This window comes from Dipteris shenzhenensis, chromosome 25 (assembly GCF_047967505.1).
Source record: "Dipteris shenzhenensis isolate YYH24624 ecotype China chromosome 25, Dip_SZ_1.0, whole genome shotgun sequence".
NCBI classification, from domain to species: domain Eukaryota; kingdom Viridiplantae; phylum Streptophyta; class Polypodiopsida; order Gleicheniales; family Dipteridaceae; genus Dipteris; species Dipteris shenzhenensis.
The window spans coordinates 30252560-30275618 of record NC_141620.1 but is presented as its reverse complement, the minus strand read 5'-3'; the positions used below and the strand labels follow the sequence as shown (position 1 = coordinate 30275618).

Here is a 23059-nt window from a genome sequence, read left to right as displayed (position 1 = left end):
TGCCCTTCAGGACATCCATTCTGCACATCCGACTTAGTTTGAATGCACCGCGGGTCTACACCGGTTCAGGTGCAACTTAAACATGGGAACATTGACGTTAATGCTGCTCCAAGCTTACATGAGCATACCTGTCAGGGCTGGTTTGTTTTTCTTGGATTATGTGGCTATTGCCAGATGCACCGTGTTATGTCGAGAGCATCTCGAGACAAATATTTGTCAACACCTGAAAAACATGTTGACACGTAATGAGTGGGAAGGATGGTTCAGAGCATTCTACCTGACAAAGTATGAGAGCAAAATGAAATGTGCTGACATGCGAAGGCCTCATAAATAGCTGATTGGTCAGGCTGGTTGCTGACCCAAAATGGCTGACTGGCCCACATCTGCAAACTAGGTCTGTTGCTTCAGACCCTACTATCGACTGCTTCCTACTGTGCCCTTCTGACCTATATAAGGCTCCTTGGCAGGTGCCTATTACTGGACTGAACCGGCCAATCTTTCCTTGTATAGGGCCCTTTACCAGTTGAATGTGCTGGCCTCTGCAGCCGCCTCTCTCTGTCCCATTGGTCTGACTCCCCCTTTCCCTCCTCATATGGTGGCTCACAGATGGGGAGTTGACCTCCACATTCCAATCCACTATTGAATATGCCATATTATGACTGAACTCAAATATATCCCATCTATCACCCCCATCAATCCCTCATGATCACCTGTAACAAGTAGTAAAGCTGCAGAAGTCAATCTACGTTGTGTGTCATAGATATTGTCGTGTGAAGCAAGCTATTGTTCAATATGCTAATATGCTTTGCTTGTCATGTCACCTTGTTGCCATGGCCTATAACAGTTTTGTTTAGTAAGTATGTGCACAACACCTAGAGGTGCCACTTTTGTTTAGCAAAGTGCTGATGCTTGTGTCTCAAGCTGATGTGCCAAAGAGGCACTCCTAGCAACGTGGGGATTGTTTTGCACACGCTCCCTTTTGTTGACAAGAACTTTCACTGTCATGACATTCTTGGCTGACTTCTTGACCTAAGCATCTGCTTTTGTGGATTATGCTGTGTGCTAACTGCATGAAAGTGGCACTGGCTTGCCTGTATCTGTTATCACAACTGTTGGGTAGATGAGTCAACTTCCCATGTGTGAGCCCACAGATGAGGAGGAAATGTGGAATTGGCGCCTGCATTAGGTATGGGGAAGAGAGGACTGCCACATGTGCAGAAACAAAGCATGCTATGTGGGCACATCATAGGGCTGATTGTGCCAGCACACTCGCTGCCACGTGGGCAGCTTAATGGGCTGCCGTTTGGGCAAATGACAGGCTGCAACATAAGCAGCCTGATGAAAGTTTTGTATTGAGCAGGTCAAAACAGTCCATAAGGGACTGCCATGAAATATGCTCACATATGGGGATGTCCATGGGCCTAAAGCAAGGCACAAAGACTGGCACATATGGCCCAGCATATGCTGGGTGGAGCTTTTATGGGCCACCATATTTGGTCTGGTCAGCTAGTAACAGTTTGGCCAGCTGCGAAGCTCAGTTATAGAAAGAGAGAATGGTGGAGGAGCAGGGATCGTGAAGTACGTCGATGTTATGTCAAAACTTCCGGTACAATGAGTGGAGGTGGACCTATATAGCTCTCATCTACACATCCCTTTTAGCCCCTCTTGGCCTAAACAACCCCTAGGCCAGTTAGTTGTAACGTCAGCACTTGGCCCTGTTTGGCTTTCACTACAGGAAGCATAGTGACAGAAAGAGAACCAAATAACAAAAACCAAAACCTATAATCCAGAGAGAACCAAATAACTAGAATCCAGCAGTACCAACTAGGATCCTGGTGCCTTGACAGTCCAGGAGTGCCTGTCATGGTGGGATATGAAGATATCTCGTGCTCGCCTCTGTTGGGTCGTCTCTCGGTGTGATGGGGGGTGTGATCTCTGTATCCAGTGGGCCATAGCAAGAGTGATAACTCGCCCTTGAGGGTACCCTTTGAGTAAGGCTGGGATAGACTGGACCCCATCGTGCGTGCTTTGGTCTGTCTATGTGCTGTGCATGGTCTTTGTGGCTCTGGCTCCATGCCGCACGGTTCCTCGTCTCCTCTTCCTGCTAATCCACTCTGTCCGCATCTCGGCTAGCTTCTCCTCCTCTCCCCTATGACCCTGTGCCGACTCGAATGCATAGAATTTTGTGACATTCTGTTGTGTTGGGTCTAGCTTTGTCTCCCTTGTCACTGTCTTCTCCTGCTGTTTGATTTGTCTCAATAGAGTCTCTCTATGTTGTTGCATCTCGATCAGGTAAAGGCCGATGCAGATCTTGTCATGAAAGTGAATCAGCTGAGATAGTGGTCAAACCCGTGCCCCTCCTGGAAGACGCAGTGATGTTACATCAAACTTCTGGTACAATGAGGTGAGGTGGTCTCATATAGCTCCCCTGTACAAATTCCTTTCAGCCCTGTATAGGCCTAGGGGAAGCAAAAGTGGCAGAATGAGACAGACATGTGAGAGGAAAATATGAGGTGTAAGTGAATGTCTTGATACTAGATGCTTTCCACTGCATGGGTGTGTTGGCCTACTTTAGTCTAACTACTAGTCTAAAACTATAAGTGCTAAAGCTGAGACAATATTTCGTTGTGGCTGTAGCTCATGGTATCCTAATTTGATGCCTTGAAAGTACACAAACACTGTACGTCTAATTGTGAGAGGAACTACTTTGTCTTTTGTTTAATCTCCCGAGTAGATTGCTGGAGAGCTTGTAAATTGGATGCTGCTAGTAATGTGCTTTTCAATACCATGAACCTGTGCAATGATTTTGGTTTGTTTCTTGAAGCAATCACGGATAGATGCACATTTGGACTTGCATGTGGGTGGTTGGGTCATTTAGACAGCCAAATGTGATAACTTTTGATATGATGGGGACTGACTTATGTTCCTGTTTTTAACATCGTAGTCAACTCCCAAGTCAGACATGATTTAATTTTATACTCACTAATGCAGGTGATTTGCAAGGGTATGGACTATTGACTCTTGGTTATTTGGGTGAACAGGTTTTACATGCTTGTTACACCAAGGTTGCTCCTTCTGCAAAAGTTAATAAGCCAGAACTTGTAGCATGGTCTGAAAGTTGCGCTGAGCTATTGGACTTGGATGTGCATGAGTATGCTTTCAAGCCTCTTGACTATGCTCATTTGAAGCGCTATCTTTCTCTCTGTGGGGGGCAGAACTCGGTACATCATGAAATGTGGACAGTGGGGGATGGATCGATGGTAGAATACAAAAATAACAAAATAACAAACAAGCAACTAAAAAGAACAAAAGAAAGAAAGAAAACACATGTGCACACATGCATGCACGCGCACATACACACACAGAGACGCACACAGAGAGAGAGAGAGAGAGAGAGAGAGAGAGAGAGAGAGAGAGAGCTCTTCAAGATTCTCAGGAGGTTTTGTGAAGTGAAAGGCAAACCTGATTAAAAACAAATTCTTGTCCTTTGTTTTTCAAGTGGTTTTTTCCTGTAAGAAAGCATCTCTTTGGAAAAATTTCCTATTTGCTTTGCTGGCTTCTCAAACGGTTTTTGTCATGACTTCAGGTCATGGACGTTGTAAAGTGCCTTGATGTGCCTGTATTTGCTGCAATATAGAGAAGAGTATGGGCTTCATCTTCCACCATAACATGTCTTTCCTATACCTGTTTCTACTTCCATATCATGAGAGGGTCAGCAAATAAACTTTTCTGAACACTCAATGATCTTTTTTGCAAGTTTTTGTTCTTTTTTGACTTCTGTTGGGTCCTACCTTAGGTTCTTCAATGCAATCCTGGTTCCCTATCTTTGCCTTGATTTCAGGCAGATTGTTTGGTTGATCCCAAAGTTGTAGATTTAAACCAGCTTTTCTCCTTCATTTCCAATATTGCTATATATGGAATGAATTCCAATGCATCTTTCTACCTTGCATTTATAGTTGAAGTATAGACATAATGCCTTTATGTCTAATGGGACCATAGGTTTCAACTAAAAAGATGTACCCCAAATTTTACTTATTTAATAAAACCACCGCAAGCTGTCATTGTAACATTATTCCCTCCTTATACAATGATTTATTTCCTCATAACTCAAACGTAGGGAATTGATTTATAAGATTGTTTATGATCGCCAAAGAATCATTGTCCTCTTACCTATCCTTCCATTCGAGCAAGTATTCTTAGTGAATTTTATTATGATGCTGACGTTCTGTTACAAATTCAAGTTCTACTGGAACATAAGTGCTCGAACCCTCCAATTGGACCAGCTTGTCCTCGAAGACTAAGCTATCCCTGCCACTAACCATTTCTTTGAATCGTCTTTGTGAGCGCATCCTTTATCGTCTTTACGATCAAATGGAGACACAAAAGCTACTTTGCATAGACTTAGAATCCTTGAAAATTTTGAATTTTTTTATCTACTTACATGGCTGGATTTGGAATGTAGGTGGTCTATCATGGTTTGGCATAGTATTGTGCCCTTCTTGAGTACTAGCATAAAGGGGCTGAATTTTCTTGCTGAATCCTTATTGCTATTAGATAGGAACTCAATGACTTGAAATGCCTTTCCCACTTCAAATGTGTCATGGATACAGATGCCCAAAAGATATCTTCCATGGTCAGATTGATCATTTTGTTTGACCATATGATTGAGGATAATCTCTTGAGATCATTCTCTTGACCATATGATTGAGGATAATCTCACTGGCTCGGCTAGAGAGACAGTGCTTTCACTCCCACTTCTAGGACCCTCGGACCAAGGCTCTTCTCTTCGACTCCTTGGTCCGACCAGCCGGTATGTATGGCAGCCCTTGTTGGCGGCCTGACATGTCAGAGATAGAGTGGACATGGGTGGAGCGCTTGTAGATCCTCATGCTCTCATGGATGATCCGGGGGAAACCGTCTGTACCACATCACATCATTCAGGCCGAGTTTGGTGCTTCTCCACTCCAGCTAGATGCAGCCTTTCAGACCATCACATATCTACACCGGGTTAGATCATATGGGGACTGCACATCAGGGAGATAGAGATTGCCATGGTTGGCTCTCGATTCCTCCATGAGGTTGGCAGAAGAGGGAGACGAGCGATGTTGGTATGCACGGACTCATAGATGGTTTGTGAGACTAGGGTTCCACATCGATAGGATACCTCCTTTTCAGTATAGTTTAGATGACTCCCATCCACCATCCCGATTGTGCCACATACCAACCAGGTCATTCGAGAGGATCTCCTGCAGCTACACACCTTTAGGACCTGGTTGGAGCCGAGGGAGCTTCCAGTGAAGCTGAGTTTCTATAGAGATTACTGTCTTTGCATTTCGGAGGAGGGATTCATCACACCACCGGGATACACTGAGCTTTATATGCCTCACTCACTACGGATCTCCATCGGACAGTTTCGGGTATCATCACACCGCCTCCGCATAGAGAGCGACAGAGCAGAGGGGATTCCTAGGGAGCATTGCTTATGCATATTGTGCGACTGTTAGGAGGTTGAGTCGGAGGAGCATTTTATTTTCAGGTGCCCAATGTACTACGAGATCTGAGGTCGCTATTACTGCCTCTTCAGAGACGGCTCCAGGCTCCTTTCCAGATTCCTTGCCTACCCAGAACAGAGATGCCTCGCGGCCTTCATTCACGAGGGAGTCCGACATAGAGAGTACTTACTCACGCGACAGGGCTTGGCCACATCATCAGACACCTCTCTAAGCAGGATCACAGAGTTCTTCCCATCAAGTGACATTGATCGTCCAATCTCTAGCCGCAAACGTGACAGAGACCCCGGCCCGACGATCGCAACACGACACACGAGACATCGAGGGGACACAAATCACTCTGGGGGACCTCCCGTCATTGTTTAGACCCGGGATACGTCCCACGGGAGTCACGGTGGCTCTGGTCTTGCGTCGAGCCTCGTCCAGGAGATTGGACGCCCTTCACTCCTTGACGGGCACCAGCGTCCCATCACCAGCTATGCACCAGCCAGGGCGACATGACATACGGAGGATTCCGCTCCGCTCTAGTCCTTTTCTTTTCATTGCTACATCCAGATGTATTTGATTATGTATGATCAGACTTAGGATTCAGCATGGGTGATGATGCTCGTTTCAGTAGCTCCACCCTTACTGTGATTTGTATCAGGTTTTCTTTCAGTCTCATAGACCCATCGATCCTTCGAAGACTCTAATAAAATTTCTTTCTTTCTTTTCTTTCTGAAAGTACTTTCAATTGTTTGGAACCATGACTGCCATTGTGTGCATATCATGACCATTGACAATTTCTAAAGGAAATCCATTATGGCCAAGAGACTTCAGCAAGATGTACATGCCGAAAGCTGAGCAGCGCCCTATCGTAGGATTTCTGCCCCCGCAGCAACCTCACACACAAATGCTCCCCTCTTAGGGTTGACACTCTCACTGGCTTCCTATCAGAGTTTGTTTCCTTTTTATGTACTGATGCTGTTATGGGCAGGATTATTGTATTCGTCCTGGGTGTTGATGCCCGTCTAGTGTCTCCACCCATGAGTTCATTGTATCAGCTTCTGTCTCATAGATCCTTTTTGGTCTTTCGAAGACTTTAATTCACTCTTTCTCTCTCTCGCGTCCCCCTCCGTCGATGCCTCTCCCTCCCCCGCGTCCCCCTCCGTCGATGCCTCTCCCTCCCTCGCCTCTCATCCCCGCTCCCTTCCTCCCTCCACTCCATCCTACTCCCCTCCCTCGACAGCAACGGCGACTGCCGTAATGGACATCTTGGCCGCTGCCCCGGCATTTGGACGGGTGATGATAGGAGATTGATCTTCGTGTTTGGGGGGTGGATGGTGGTGGCAGGGGGTATACAGGAATCCGTTTGAGCAACTGGGTTCCCAAGTCTAGCTACGCCCCTCTCTCTCTCTCTCTCTCTCTGCCAGGCAAAATTCGCGTCACTGTTTTTCTCCCAGATTTCGGCTGTCCATAACTTTTTGCTCCCACTTCTGTTCCCCAAAAGGCTCTAGGGTCCCATAGATATGAGATAGAGGCTTTGTTTGAGCCTAAGCTTGCTCCATTTGGAGCTCTATACGCGAAATTGTGGGCAGTTGCTCCATTTGGAGCTCTATACGCGAAGTTGTGGACAGTTCTCTGCCAGGCGTCACCAATTTCTTTCTACAATCTGGCATCTCCAGCCCTCAACAGCAGAATACTACACAGTGGGCATTCCTCTCACTCCACTCCCATTCTGAAAACCAGTCAAATGGGAAGCTCTGGAACAGTGCCAAAAAATGGTAAAGCAACAATGAATGCAGCCTCAACAAAGACAATGCAGTCTCTGAATGCAGCAGCAGTACCACAATCCCCAACAACAGAGGTAATTCCTTTGGCATTAGATGAAATTGCAGTCCCTCTCATTCCATCACAAGGAAGCATTTGGACATTTTTGGCTACTTTGCAAGCAACTATGGCCCAACAACAGCAGGAACTAAGCAACCTTGCTCTCAAGTGCCAAGAGCTTGAATACAAGAATACAAACATTGAACAAAAGAATGCAAATCTTGAACAGACTGTGACTATGCAGCAAGCTAAAATAGATCAGCTACAACAGACACTAGAAGAATTCCAAGGGACACGATGCATGCAAGGATCTATCAAACAGCCCACTAGTTGGGCAGATGCAGTGAAAACTGGGAATACCACTGCCAGTGAAACTGTAATAGAGGTTTCTAAGAAGCATAGGCAAGCTGAGGGAGATCTGGACGAAAAAGAAATTCTTGACAGAGAAAGAAGGGCACAGAACATTGTACTAAAGGGTATACCCGAGCAAGAAGGCGAGTCACCACTGTCCTTGGCAAGGAAAGTAACAGATTTTTTTACTGAACATTTTGCGATGCAGGATGTAACAGTTTTTGGGGCACACAGAGTTGGAAAAAAAAAGGAAGACAAAGCCCACTATCTAGTCTATTTCTAATGTACTTCACCTACTACCAATCCTAAGCACATCTCTTTCTCTTTTGAATAAGGAGAAAGGCACTGTGACGTATTATCTCTCGTGCCTCCTCCTTACTTCCTTTCCCTTGCGAAAAGAGCTCCAGCCTATATCTTGATATGGAGCATACTCCTGGCGATAGGACCCGACAAACTAGTATGTATATGTGTGTGCGTGTATATATACACACCTCAAGTGCAATAGTTCAAATTGACGCTCAAGTCTTGTAAAGCCTATTCTCTTAGATACAAACTACGCAGCAATAGCTATTGTTATCGTAGTAGACTCAGGAGGCACAACGTACGCATAATGGTATGCCCTCCTTTTCTTCCCGAGGTGTACTCGGGGGAGAAGTGTTCGTGGGTTTTATGTGCGCTCATGGCTGAGTAGGTGGGAGGCACATTTTTCCATAATAAATTACCTTGATCATATTTGTGCTACCCTTGTGGAGATGTACTCCAAGGGAAGGCCTTTTTGTGGTGGCAAGATTTGACGGTGGAGCCTTCTGCATCGACTACTTAGGCAACGCTCTGTCAGGCTTTCATGGTAAACTTTTATTGACTTGGCATTGTTGACAGTTTATCATTTGCATGATGTTGGATGCTAGGAAAAGAGCAATCATCCTGGACAGCAGTAGGATATACCTAAGAGGGACCTCTTTTTTTGTCACTGAGGATAGGACACCTAAACAACAGGCAGAGAGACACAAATTTTATGAAGCACGTACAAAGGAGCAAGAGGTAGAGGAAGCTAAGACTCTCTAGGTGCACGCAGCCCATGGGACCCAAACAATGCTTAAAATAATGTTCTGGAACTGTAGGGGTTTCCCATGGCATAAAGGCTCTGGTCTCAATGATGTGTTAGATGATGCAGAGATAGTTTTTTTAGCAGAAACATGGGAAAGAGACGTGCAAAGATTACCAGCAGTTCAAGGATACATGGTACATTCACTATGGCAAACACGAGCAGGCACTCGTGGGCAAGGAGGGATTGCATGCATGTACAAGGAATGTTTACAAGACATTGTTAGTTTATGCAAGGATGATCCTTACAAAAGATACATATGGATAAAGATAGAGATGATCCCACAATGCCATTATACATTGTGGGATGCTACATCCCACATCGGGAATCCCCATACTATCCACGATATGGTAAAGATGCCTCAGACCCATTTGGAGATCTATGCTCAGATGTGGCCCACTTCAGCTCCAAGGGACGAGTAATAATAATGGGAGACATGAATGCACGAATTGGAAATGCCCAAATTCAGTCATTGACAGGACATGAATACAATAAAGAGAAAGAGATTGAAATAGACACTAGTTGGCATCGATGCTCTCAAGATAAGGAGACTAATGCACATGGGGAAGCACTTATGAGTCTGATCAATGGCCTTCAAATGATTGTGTTAAATGGAACATCCTTATTTCCACGTACAAAGGTCCCGACCTGTTTCCCAGCTAGTGGAGGACAAAGTGTGGTGGACTATGTTCTAGTTTCCACAGATACAATACATCTAGTAGCATGTTACAAGATAGGCTCAAAAATGCCTGAATCGGATCATACCCCTCTCTACATCGAGATGCACATACCCCATTTGGCAGAAGTTAAAACAGCCACAGCAGAAAACTGGTCCCTCCGCATGGACACAGACAAAAGGGAATATTATGAAGAGGCTGTAGATACATTGCTCAAGAACACATGCATGCTAGATTGGAATAGAATGAGGGAAGCATTATTCTCTACTGCACAAACAGTTTTGGGGCAGAGAAAAAATAAGAGAACATGTACAAAAGGGCTACCATGTAATCGGTGGTTCGATAAAGAATGTAAGAGCACCAGACTGAAGATAAAACATATGCCAAATGGGAGCGAACGTAGAGAAGCTGAAAGGCTCTTTCATGCCCTTAACCGGAGGAAGAGAAGGAAATACTTAGAGTTTGCAAAGAACCCGAAAGGCACTTGGAGGAAAACAAAGGGAAGAAAAAAGGATGTTCTGGGAGATTTTACAGCAAAGGAAATGCTTCAATATGTGAAGCAATTATACATGCACCCAAATGCCCCACCTAAGGTTGTTGAGAGGTTCTTCTACAACGGTCCAGACATTTTCACTATAGATGCTGTAAATGAAGGTCTTAAAAAAATGGCCAATGGGAAAGCACCAGACACTACACATTTTCATACTGAGATGATCAAGTGGACGAAGGATTATACAAGAGGATGCTTAGCCCACTTGCTTAATGATGCAATTAAACATGGTTTCCCACCAGACTGGCAAGATAATTGGATAAAACCCATCTTTAAAGGGGGAGATTGCAGTCAGCTCACCAATTACAGGACTATCATGGTAGGATCCATTATGGCAAAGCTCTTCAGCACAATTATCGAAAATCAGCTGAGTCTATGGGCCGAGCTGAATAGAAAAAGAGCCATTGGACAGGCAGGCTTCAGGAAGAACCACAGTACAGCTGATCATTTGATTACTTTGAGGGTACTAATGGAAGAAAGCAGGCTACGAGGACAGCCCCTTTTTTGCTGCTTTATTGATTTTACAAAAGCATTTGACACTGTCCCCAGGAACCATTTGTGGGAAAGATTGGTGCATTTAGAAGTGCCTGATCATCTGAGAATGGCAATCTTCAGAATGTATGAGAAAGTAGCATGCCAACTAAAAGGGAATAATGGGCTGTCAGCCACATTTTATAGTAACATGGGAGTCAAACAAGGCTGCCCATTATCCCCAACATTGTTTGGTCTATGCATAGACAAGCTGGAAGAGTTAATTCATATGATGCTACAGGGAGAGCAGCCAACGAGTCCCCAAATATGTGGATATACCATTCTACTATTGCTTTATGCAGATGATGTGGTCTTCTTCTCTTACACAGCAGAGAATATGCAGCAGATGATGCACACCCTCCATAAATTTTGCATGGAGAGTGGTCTAACAGTTAATGTCAATAAGACCAAAATGATGGTAACAAAGACAATACAGCCAGCCAACATCCCAAGCATTATGTGTTGGAGATAAGTGCACACTAAGTGTACTATTTCCCTAGTCTACATTTGTCTAAGTCTAGTCTAGTCTTTGTGTCTTGAGTGTGTGCCATGTGGCACCTCTACAATTATCCCATAAGCACTCTTGCTTTATGTCTTGTACTTTGGCCCATATATTCATGGGTCACATCATTGCAATCTATCTATCTAGCTTGTGTCTTGTCTACACTCTTCTCAAGGTACTTCTTTGTCTTTCAATCTTGTTCTTATTTTACTTCTAGTTTTCTAGTTTCTAGTTCTTCCTTTTCTATTCCTACATGGTATCAGAGCCACGTTGATCCCTCTTCTCCCCTCTCAGTCTGCTGTAGCCATAGCCGCCTTTTCTCAGTTTTCTGCCCCGCTCAGCTGGTCACCATCATCTCCGAAACGGGCTGCTTCTGTTTGCCCTGCCACTCTCTGCGCCGCCATCTCCATCTTCTGCCCATCTTCTCCACTACATGGTATTCAGACCGTCACCTCCAGCTGCTGCCGTTCCTGTTCAGGTTGCCGCTGCAGATCTGCCCGCCTCTTTTTGCCCCGCCATCTCTCTGCCAGATCTGCGCCACCACATCAGGCCGCCATCTCTCTGCCAGATCTGCGCGCCAGATCTGCACGCCATTGCGCTGCCAGATTTGCTGTGCCTTGATCTGCGCGTCAGATCTGCACGCCATTGCGCTGCCAGATCTGCTGCGCCTTGATCTGCGCGCCATTGCTGCGCTCAGCTCGCCATTGCTGCGCTGTGAGCTGCCGCCCTGTTCATGCTGAAGAGCCGCTCCATGTTACTGCCCACGACTTTCTGAAGCTGCTGCCCGTACCTTTTTTGTTCGAAACAAAGAAGGAGCTGAAGTTGTCCTAAAGGTACTGTGCATTGTCTCTTCAGTTTGCTGAGCAGTTTTTTGTTATCCTCATATCTGCAAACTGCTAGTTCCTCCTGCTTCGATGGGCTGTCACATGCTATGGCCTTGACAAAGTGGTGAGAGAACCGGCTTCTTGGATCTCTCCTTTCATTTATTTCTGCAATATTGTAAGGGAATAGACACTGCCCTTGCATCTTAGCAAGAGGTAAGACCTTCCCACATGGCTTCTTCCTCTCATTCTCTCATGTCTATCGACAAATTCAATGGGTCCAACTTTCATACTTGGCAAATCAAAATCAAGTGCCATCTTATGAAAGAAGGTCTTTGGGACGTTGTTCACCGTGCTGCTCCCGAAGATCCCGACATTGAGCAAGTTGTCACTGCCAAGAACGACAAAGCCTATGCTATCATCTTGCTCGGTCTTGGAGATGATTACATTCATCACATCTCCGACATACAGTCTGCTCCTCAAGCATGGATCACTTTGGATATCCTTTTTGGACCCCGATCTAAAAACTCTAAGATTGCACTTATGATCTCATTCTTTGATCTACATATGCAGGAAGGAGCTACTATAGCCTCTCATGCCAATTATCTTCGCAGTCTTATGGTTCAGCTTGCATCAGTAAAGTCTCTCATCTCCGAAGATATTGCTATTGCTGTGCTTCTCAAAAGCTTACCTGACACCTATGCTACTCTTGTCACTACCTTCAAGTATCACAATAATCCTTCTCTTGAAGGTATCATCAATGCTCTCCAAGAGGAAGAAAGAACTCAACAACGAAAGGTAACTGACACTGCTTTTTTAGCAAAGAAAGGAAGTTCTAAGGTAAGAAAGCCTTGCACCCATTGTGGCAAAACTAATCATATGGAGAAGGACTGTTTCAAGGATCATCCATGCACCATTTGTGGCCGTGATAATCACCGGGAGAGGGACTGCTACTCCAAACCCCCTACATCAGCCCCTGCATCTACCTCAGCCCATGTTGCCGCAACATCTCCATGAGCAGATCCTGCTGTTCCTTCCTCATATGATGAGAAGTGGGCTTTCTGATTACTTCATATTTCTTGTCTACCACTTTGACCACCGATGATGTAGGTCAAGGGGTTCTAGTGTCTTGGTCTTTCTGTTTGTCTACAGTCAGTCTTCTGTCTATCTAGTCTTGTCTGTCTGTCTATTTGTCTATCAATCTGACTGTGTTTTGTTTCAGATCCATCTTGTCCCTACCCTCGTGGACCCATATGAGGATATCACTTGAGGAGGGGTGTCTCAGGATCTTTGTCTGTCATGTCTTCTATCTTGTCTCTCAGTCTATCAGTCTTTATGTCTGTCTTCTAGTCTTGTCTTTCTTTCTTCCTCCTAGTGTCCACTTAAGGAGGGTGTTGGAGATAAGTGCACACTAAGTGTACTATTTCCCTAGTCTACATTTGTCTAAGTCTAGTCTAGTCTTTGTGTCTTGAGTGTGTGCCATGTGGCACCTCTACAATTATCCCATAAGCACTCTTGCTTTATGTCTTGTACTTTGGCCCATATATTCATGGGTCACATCATTGCAATCTATCTATCTAGCTTGTGTCTTGTCTACACTCTTCTCAAGGTACTTCTTTGTCATTCAATCTTGTTCTTATTTTACTTCTAGTTTTCTAGTTTCTAGTTCTTCCTTTTCTATTCCTACATTATGTATGATAAGAAGGAAATCGAGAGGGTGCAAACTTTCAAATACTTGGGGATAGATGTACCATCTAACCATAGATGGGGAGATTGTGTTCAGAGGAGGATTGATGCAGGATGGGGTAAGTACTACCGCTTTGAAAATGACTGCAGAAACAATGACACCACGAGATGGGATATTAGGCGTGTGCTATTTGATGCGTATGTCATTCAAACAGTGCTTTACGGTGTGGAGGTATGGGGAGGCAGCATTTCAGCATCAAAATGGAATGACATTGAGAAATTGCAGAAGTCATTTCTCAAAAGGCATTGAGGAATTAAGTCCACCACACCATACTCAATCATGCTTCTTGAAACTGGTTGCAGACCCATTGAGCTGAGAGCACTGGAAAGAGTCTTCAAATATATAAAGAGGATTCAAGATATGCAAGCACATAGGCTACCAAAGAGAGCATGGGAGGCAAGCAAGAGACCTCAAAAAACAAACAAGAGCAAGATGCTATCATCTGGATGGGGGTATGACATTAAAGGCTGGTTCCAAAGATGGGAAGTTGCTTCTTACCTAGATGCAATGTCAAGGGAAGAGGAGAAAAGGACATTTTCTACAGCCCTTTTAGAAGCACTACACAGTAAATGGCAATCAGCGAAGAAAAGGACCAAATATGAATATTATTGTGAGAATATCAACCCCAACTATTGGACCACATACTCTCAGAAAGAGAAGAAAGCACACAAATATATATGCACACCTATCTCTCTCAGGGCAAGAAGAAGCATCGCAATCATCAGAACTCGATCACACTCCCTAGAAGTGGAGAAAAAAGCATGGGAAGGAGTATCAAGGGAACAAAGACTCTGCCAGCTATGCAACTTAGATGAAGTGGAAAATGAGGCACATGTTCTTTTGACATGTCCGCGATATGAGCATCTAAGAGAAGATTTCAGCAATGTCACGCAGCATCACAACAGTTTGGAGAGCTTGCTTTCCCATCCTCACCTCGCAGCCTTGGGCAATTACATGACCAAGGTCTTTGCATACCGTGACCAATGTATTACACAGGTAGCAACATGCTAGCTGTCCACTCCACCCTTCTTCAAAGAAGGAGACTTTTTGTAACATTCCATTGGGTCCCATGGGTTGATTTCAGGCCCCCAGAGGACGATAATAATAGTTTCTTCTTCTTCTTCTTCTCTCTCACGAGGCTTTGCCAAACCAATCATTATTTCAATACGATAATGATCAAAAGATCCAGGCTGGTTATCCATCCAAAAGGTCGAGGATGCCAGAATTCTTAGTGAGGGTAAGATACGGCAAATTGTATATTCTTTATTAATGTTACGACGTTCCAAATGCTTGACATCGAGACTAGATAGTATTGATCAGCAAGACTCACAGAGGTGGCGGCCACCACAGGGACCCGAGCTAGAGCCAAAGACATGCGAGAGTTGCGAGCGCACGAAGGCACAGATTGCGCCATGGGACCTTTCCTCCATGCTTATTAGACTAGACGCACGACCCACAGGAGTGTCTATGGCACATGTTCGCCACAGGGCTTGCATGTTGGATTTAGCCAAAAACACTTTATTTGGACAAAGATGGAATCCTACATAGAAGATTATGCGGTCTTGTGTAAATACTGTAGCTTAATAGGACGGATTTCTTGAAAGCAAGAGACATGTTACTTCCAATTGAGAGTCCTCGCAAAAAAGGAAAAGCATATTTATTTAAAATTTTAGGGGATTGCCGTGGACCAAGGAAGGTCATGATGCTATTTTGGTACTCGTGACCCCAACACCACCCACAATAAATTCTGAGCTTGCATAGGAAATTGGAGTTGTTGAAAAACTCGGTGATCATGCTCTACGTGGAGCCTAGATGTGTGGTATGATCTCCCCTACGTGCTTTGAGCAACAGCTCCTTGTGCCGTACGGCATCATGAATGAAAGCTGCCAAATATCTCTGGTTTGGGTAGGGAGCTGTGGTCTCGTAGTAGACTAGACACCTGAAAGCGAAATGCTCCTTTGACTCGATCTCTCGGGAATCGCTCGCATAGGGTACAGATGCAGCCCTCTCTGGGTATGCCCTCCATTCGACCACTCTCTATACGATATGTGTGTGTGAGAGAGAGAGAGAGAGAGAGAGAGAGAGAGAGAGAGAGAGAGAGAGGTGTATTAACATCTTTAGGAGACCTCGAGGGTTTGAGACAAGATACAAGATACAAGATACAAGATATATGTAACCCATACTAGCCATTGTGGGCTGAAGCAAAGGTCTCACTAATGCCCTTGCTGAGTGGTAAGTGCTAAGAATGCAAAAAACTAGTACGAAATATAGTAGGAAAATAGAGCAATCAACTGCTTAGAGCCAGAGCTCCAAGTACATGTGGAGGCTCTATATAGCCCGGCTCCCTGATGGCCCTCTGATGTGATGCAAAGAGCTCACGTATCCGTGTCTGTCGGGCTGTCTCTCACGGTGGCGGGGGGTGCGCTCTCTTGGATCTATGTATCCGATGGGCTACATCAAGAGTATTGCCTTGTCTCTGGTGGTCCCCTTCGAGGACGGCTGAGATAAGTTAAACCTCAATCGTGCATGCTCTGGTCGCCCCACGTGTCGTGTGTGGTCTCCTTGTCTCTCGTCCAGCCACATCGTGGTGATGGGTCTCATTGCTGATCCATAGTGCTCTCGTCTCCGCGAGCCCCTCCCCCTTGATCACATCTGGTGTTGACTCAGATGCTTAAAAATCAGTGACACGTGTCTGTGCTCGGTCTAGCTCGGTAAAAGGATGCGATCTCATTAATGTATAGCCCGAAGAGAGTCGGTGAGAGAGGGCAACCCTGCTTCATCCCTATGGTGCGCTCAACCCACTCTGATAGCCCCCCAGGAACGCGAACTCGCCCTCTGACGGACTCGTATAGACTCATCACTCCCCAGATCATGACCTCTGGGAGATGCAGCTCCTAGAGTGAGGGATTGTGTCAAAAGCCTTTCGAAAGTCCACAAAGCAAGTGTAGACCTTCTGGCGTCTCGACTTTTCCTCCTCGATGATGGCTCTTAGGGTAAAAATATGGTCCAGTGTGGAGTGTTGTCTCCGGAAGCCTGCTTGCCCAAGAGCCCACTGTCCATGGTCCTGTGTATAACTCATGATCGCCCTCTCTAGTATCGATCCATAAATCTTAGCCAGAGTGTGGCCAATCATGAGAGTGCGGTAGTTCCCAATATTCATGGGGTCCCCTGCCTTATGTATCGGTACAATCGTGGTAGTGCTCCAAGTAGGTGGGAATCCGTGACATTGCATGGTTGAACACCTGCGCTAGAACCGGGGCCAAGACCTCCTGTCCATATGCGAAGTGCTCTGTACGTAGCACCTCGTGGTCTGGTGCTCTTCGGTTGTGTAGACGTCGGACGAAGGAGTGTAGACGTCGGACGAAGGAGGGCATTCCTCACGTTTTGCGCAGTGAACAAGTGACAAGTAGTGGGTTTGGGCATAGAGGACATATCTGGTGGCATCTGATCGGGGATGTCGTATAAGGAGCATGCATATTTGTGCCAAACCTCTGGGTCCGTGATGGGAATGGGCCGTTTCCCCTCTGATAGGATTCCCTAGCTGATAGTCGGGTCTCCCCCTCGAAAAGAGCCGACCACCTCATCAATCCTGCGAGTGAGAAAAGTTCGCTTCTTACGTTGTGTCATCCGATGTGAGATGCGATGCGCCTCAGATGAGGTCAGGTTTTCCAAGGTGTGCTCGTGTGTGAGGTGAGCTTTCATCTCCTTACACTCATCATCGTACCAGGGGTTCTGAGGCATCTTCCTAGTCGGGCCATGTGTGGGTCAAGTCGTAGGGAAAGATAGGATGGCAGCCTCGTGTACCACTGAAGCCAAAGTGGCTGAAACCTGAGCAAGGTATACCACCGCTCCGTGTAGGGTCGGAAGTTCTGGAGCTAAGTGACTCACGTAAACTGGATCGAGAGTCCGGTCAAAGTGAACATGGGTCATTGAGGACTCTCTCTGTGACTGGCCTGGTAGTGGAAATACAGAATGTTAGGTATGAGTGATTAGCACCGAGTGGGGGAGGGGGTACTACAAAGTCGTGAATGTGAGATGCGAAGGCAAGGGAGCCCATCAGGTAGTCCATTGTGCTTGTCCCCCCTCCATGTGGGAAAGAAGTGAGTCCACTGGATGATGGCCATCTCTGAAGGCCATTGTATATGATCAGATCATATACTGCTCCCATAACAAGTAGGTGCCGTCCATACCCTATCACATGTGGATCATCTGCTGAGTGTCTCACTATCCCGAGCTCAGTTGCATCTAACTTTGGTACTATGAGGGAATCGGATACAAAGTCAAGTAGTCCCACCTGGTTGTCCCTTGTGCGTGCATTGAAGTCACCAAGGAGGAGGGTGTCACCCTGTCTAGAGAACTCTGTGATATCATCATGTATACTCTCATACGGGCTGTTCCCTTCTGTGGCAACCTCACGTGCATAGGATGATGTATCCGGAGGAAAGTAGCACACTACAATGAAGATCGGTCGTGCCTCTGGTATCTGAACTCTAATCCACATGTGCCGTGCATGTTCCTCTTTCCTAACCACTGAAAGGAGTGGCCTCAGAGCTGATTTGAAGAGGACAGCCACACCCCCGTACTCCACTATCCCTCCTCAGTTCCCTCCTATGGGCAGACTCCCATGTGTATCCTGTCACGGTGGGGGCCCTCTTTCTGGGCTCTCGTGTGTTTCGGTATAGAAAACTATGTCCCTAGCAGTGTATGTCTCCAAGAAACCTCTTGGGTCGGACCAGAGGGTGCCATTGCAGTTCCAAACTGCCATTTTCAAGCCCCCTTGTGCCCTCTTCCCCTGGGTCTGACACCGTCATGTGCTGTCTATTTCTCCTTCTTCTCTTCCTTCCCTTTCTCCCCTGTCTGCTCTCTCTCTGATAATCACTTTTCCATCCCTGTAGGCAGCCCATTTACCTGCGTCTCTTGCTGCCATAACCCGAACCATTCCCTCTCTCCGATGTTCCTGCTGCAGCAGTGTGAGGTCATCATCCAAGTATATTCTGGTCCCCTTCAAGGTTGCCCTCATACTCATGAGGGTAGACCTGTCCACAGTTGTTCGGAGTTTCATTACAAGGGGTCTTGTTGGGGCCTCAACTTTACCAACCCTCCATGCTGTCTCGCATGTGAGGTTGACTCCCATTTTGGTGAATGAAATCTTGGCATCTGACATGGGGGTGTCTCCAACTGTTAAGCCTCTGACTAAGCCTTGCTGTTCCTTCTTTTCTCTTCCTCTAGAGCTTCCGAGATGATCTCTTTCTTGGGGGCTGCTGTACCCTTCTTAACCACATTCTTCCATTCTAGCATATCTGCATTCCCTTTAGTGATTTGCTGTGTGAACTCAGCATGCTTCCCTTGTATGGTAGTTTGCAAGGCTGCCATCTCCTTCTTGAGCTTTTCATTCTCAGATTTCAGCACTTCCATTGCATTGCACACCCCTTCCGGTGTCCCTTGCATGTCCCTCAGCTGCTGTAATTCTGTCCCCATGGCTTGCATTTTGTCATTGAGGCTGTTCTTTTCTGCTTCCCATGTTTCTTTCTCCTTCTCCCATTCATCTTTCTTGCTTTTCTCCTTCTCCCATTCCTCTTGCATACGCCCTCCTTGTTTCTTGATTTCATTCAATTTTTGGTCAATGTGTGCTTTTTCTGCCAACAGTTCCACATTGGTGGTCTCGAGGCTATCTACTTTCTCAATCAAAGCCATACAAATTTTACTGAGGTGAGTCAAGACCTCAAAAGTATTCTTGGGTGGTGAACCTGCCATGTAGACTGTCATTGCACTTTAGAGAGCTTTTACATAGCTCTGTGTCGTCATGATCCAACAGTGCGTATGCTGTTCACTGTTTATTTCATATTCCAGAAAGATATAATTAAGGAAAAGATAGCATCCCAAATGTCCTGCTCTCTGGCAATTTCGAATAGCAGATTTTACTGATTTTTCTGCTCTTTTTTGCAGGTCCTTCTTGGTTGGACTCTGTGGGTTTGTTCACAACCTAAGGGCTGCCCATAGCAACCCTTGAGCTGCCAGGAAAACAGTTGGGGGGGCTGAGCAGTTGGGGGGGCTGAGCAGGAGCAGCAACTCATGGGAGGGGGGGCTGGAACCCCTGGCGCAGGTTACGACAGCTCACAAGGAGCTCACGGTTGCTAGGAGCCCCAGATTCGATCGCGTGGGGGGCATAGAGCCCTGGCGCAATTGGCCTTGGGGCCGTGTTGCAGATCGCGGGGGACCTCGGGGCCCTGTTGCAGGTTGCGGGGACCTTCAAGCCCTGGTGCAGGTTCTTTGGAGGCGCACACGCTGGAGCCAGCTCCGAGAGCTGGTGAGTTGCTGGCGGGGGTATCTGAGAGCTGGCGGAGATCAGGAGGAGGTGTCTGATGGGGTGGCGGAGGTAGCTGAGGGGTGGGAGGGGTAGCTAAAGAGCGGCTGAAGGCTGGCGCGGGTGGCGGGGGGGGATGAGGTGGCTGAGGGGTGGCGGAGGGGCTGAGAGAGAGAGAGAGAGAGAGAGAGATTCTTAAAACCAATGGGTCTATGAGATTGAAGAAAAACCTGATACAGTGAGCAAAAGGGTGGAGCTACTAAGCGAGCATCCTAACACATGCTAGAAAATTGTGTAGACATAGTCAGTGATATCATAGTACATGTCTGGCATCATCATCCTCATGTGGAGACACAATCTGATCCAATACAATACAATAGGCATATAGAACATCAAGATACACTCGACGGCGGACTAGACAGTGCAGGCAGGAAGCCAGTAATGGATCACTATCTGCTATCTAGATGAGTAACTTGTCGTGTCCTGGATGAGTAACCTGTTGTGCCACTGTAACCCTGGTCGGCTGCCTCCTAGGCTTGAGGAGAGAGGAAATGTTAGTGAATGTGATATGTGCGTCTATCCTTTGCCTGGTGTGTCACGTCTCAGTCTCAGGGTCTCTGCCTCTTTTGCTAACTGTGACAACAACCTGCTTTGCCTAGAAGAACTCTGTGATCGTACGGTGGGATGGGCCGGGCACGGTCCCCTCCTCTTGTCTCCTTGATCTGATAAGACGATCTCTATGCCGGACTTCTGCCTCGTGAATAAAAGCTGCCAGGCATCTCTAGTCTGGGTATAGGAGTCTGGGAGGCCCTCGAATTTGCCTTTGAAAAGGCAATGGTATCGTCCATGAATCTCATAGTAGACTAGGCAATGGAAAAGAAAGTGCTCCTTTGACTCCACGTCATGGCGCTCACACAATGTGCAGATGCGACTCTCCCTGGGTATCCCCTCTGCACGCCCGCTCTCGATACGAAGCCGGTGGGATGATACAAGTTACTATCCAAGGGCAATCTTGAGTGAATGTGGTAGGTGGATCTGGGTGTATCCTGGTGGAATGATGAAACCCTCTACTGAAATGTGCAAGCAGTGGTCCTGATAGAAGTTGAGCTTCACAGGGAGCTCTGTTTGTGCTAGCCATGTCCTGAATGTGTGTAGCTGTAGGAGATCCTCCCGGATGATTGGGTTGAATTCGGAATTGGATATTGATTGCTCCCAAAGGGGGTCACCAAGAATGTCCTCTTCTCAATCAGTCCATCAAGGCATATTTGACATCTAGAGTGACCATGCGGGTCCAAAATGGCTTATGCATGGGACTAAAGGCTTTGTGTCATATTCTTTGACTAGATAGTGTTTCAACCTGAAGAGAATGGCTACCTTGCATCCTCCACTTGGGCATAGCACATAGGAACAAGTTGAATTGGAGAAACCGAGGAACGAATACTGGATTGGATTGATCTGGTTGCCTTGCAGTCCTTATGTTTGGCGAGTCTGAGTCTCCCATGTGACTATTAATATCAAAGTTGATGTTGGGGTCGGGATCGTCTATTTACAAAGGGGTTGTGTGAGATTGCAGATGCAAGTGATGACAATGCCTTTTGGCCATGCTCATGAGATTGATAGTAGAGGTTTTGATGGTCTTGTGAGTGCTATTCCTTCGGGTTGTCGTTTGGGTTGACATGTCGTAGAAATGGAGGCTTAGATCCCTTGTTGCTGGCCTTACCTCTTTGACTCTAGTGCATTAATTAAAATTTGGGCGAGTGCCAAGGCTTCTTTCTATAAGAAAGCTTGAACCCTTGACTGTATTACCGACCTTCTTGATTCCATGGACAAATTTGTAGAGCTTGGCCTCGTTCTGTGAAGCTAGGTGACCAGCTATGTGAACCTGTCAGCATGATGGTTCATGGAGTCTGCTCAAACATGCTAAATACCAAGATGGTTCTTGAGTCATTGTCAAGATCAAGGTGGATGAAACCACTTCCTTGGATCTTTGACAAACTGATTACACTCTTACTTCGAAAGACTCGTCGATATCACTATACTAGGCCCTACTTGTGCCACACAGTCATATTAGATTGAACAATGAATCTTAGAGGATGTTCTTTCCCCTTATAATTAAGCTGTGCTTCCTTTATATAGCCTCACTCCCTTGCAATATTCCTTTGGGCAGCAAAGCAAACCCTAATTGGCTCCCTCTAGGGGTTTGTCAACTGCTTAAGTCTATCACTGAAGTCAAATACATGATCCTACCTGAAGGTTCCCTTGAGCTCTTACTAGGTACAAGCCTAGCTACTTGGGGTGTAACTGGTTGCATGAACATTTTTTTTCATGCTGCTTTTGTGTAGTGTCTTTGGCAATTCCTGATGTCATATGATACATCTGTTCTTCAAGGTAATCTTCTGATGAAAGTCCTTTCAACATGTCATCATCGATTTTATGTCCAGTTCTGTTGTCCTAACAGAATGTCATGGCTTCCAGTATTGTATGCAGGTTTGAAGGCCATTTTTCATTTTCTCGGTGGCAATAGGTCTTTGTGAATTGAGGACCTGGCACTCCCTGTGTTGGAACAATACATAATCTTTTTAAGTTAAACTTTGATGAAGGTCCTTTCAACACGTTTTCTGGAATTCAAGTCAAATTTTGTCTTTATCTGCAGGTTTGAAAGGCCAGATGTACCACAAATTTTCTCAGGTGCCACACAGCTGAAAGGCAGGTGGGATTCACACTGCAGTGTTTTGATGTTTGTTTGCAAACGTTCTTTTATTTGCAAGCTGGGATGAGGTTATGCATGGATGGACTGTTTCTAATGAACTTTGCATTGTGTAGCTCGCCATATGCTCAATGCTATGGGGGCCACCAATTTGGATTTTGGGCAGGGCAGCTTGGAGATGGAAGAGCGATCACACTTGGAGAACTTATAAATAAAAGAGGGGAACGGTGGGAGCTGCAATTGAAGGGGGCAGGCAGGACTCCATACAGTCGTATGGCTGATGGCCTAGCAGTTCTTCGCAGTACCATACGGGAGTTCTTGTGCAGTGAAGCCATGCACTTCCTAGGGATACCTACCTCACGTGCCCTTTGTCTTGTAACTACAGGCACTGAAGTTATTCGAGATATGTTTTATGAGTATGCTCAGCCTCTCTTCTTTTTAGACA

At 46.0% G+C, this 23059-nt stretch overlaps 1 protein-coding gene across 3 annotated transcripts in view; it reads left to right on the top strand.

Moving 5' to 3' along the window:
* The window catches only part of LOC147885733 (selenoprotein O), a 55643-nt gene that overhangs the window by 3029 nt on the left and 29555 nt on the right, over positions 1-23059 (top strand). For 2 of the 3 annotated variants that reach the window (XM_087396610.1, XM_087396611.1), the window contains 3 exons: positions 3042-3151; positions 22561-22617; positions 22731-23030. In XM_087396610.1, coding sequence (XP_087252736.1) covers positions 3042-3151; positions 22561-22617; positions 22731-23030 — 467 coding nt within the window. Of the gene's footprint in view, positions 1-3041; positions 3152-3586; positions 3644-22560; positions 22618-22730; positions 23031-23059 lie in introns of all 3 variants that reach the window. The other variant, XM_087396612.1, reaches the window with a different exon arrangement.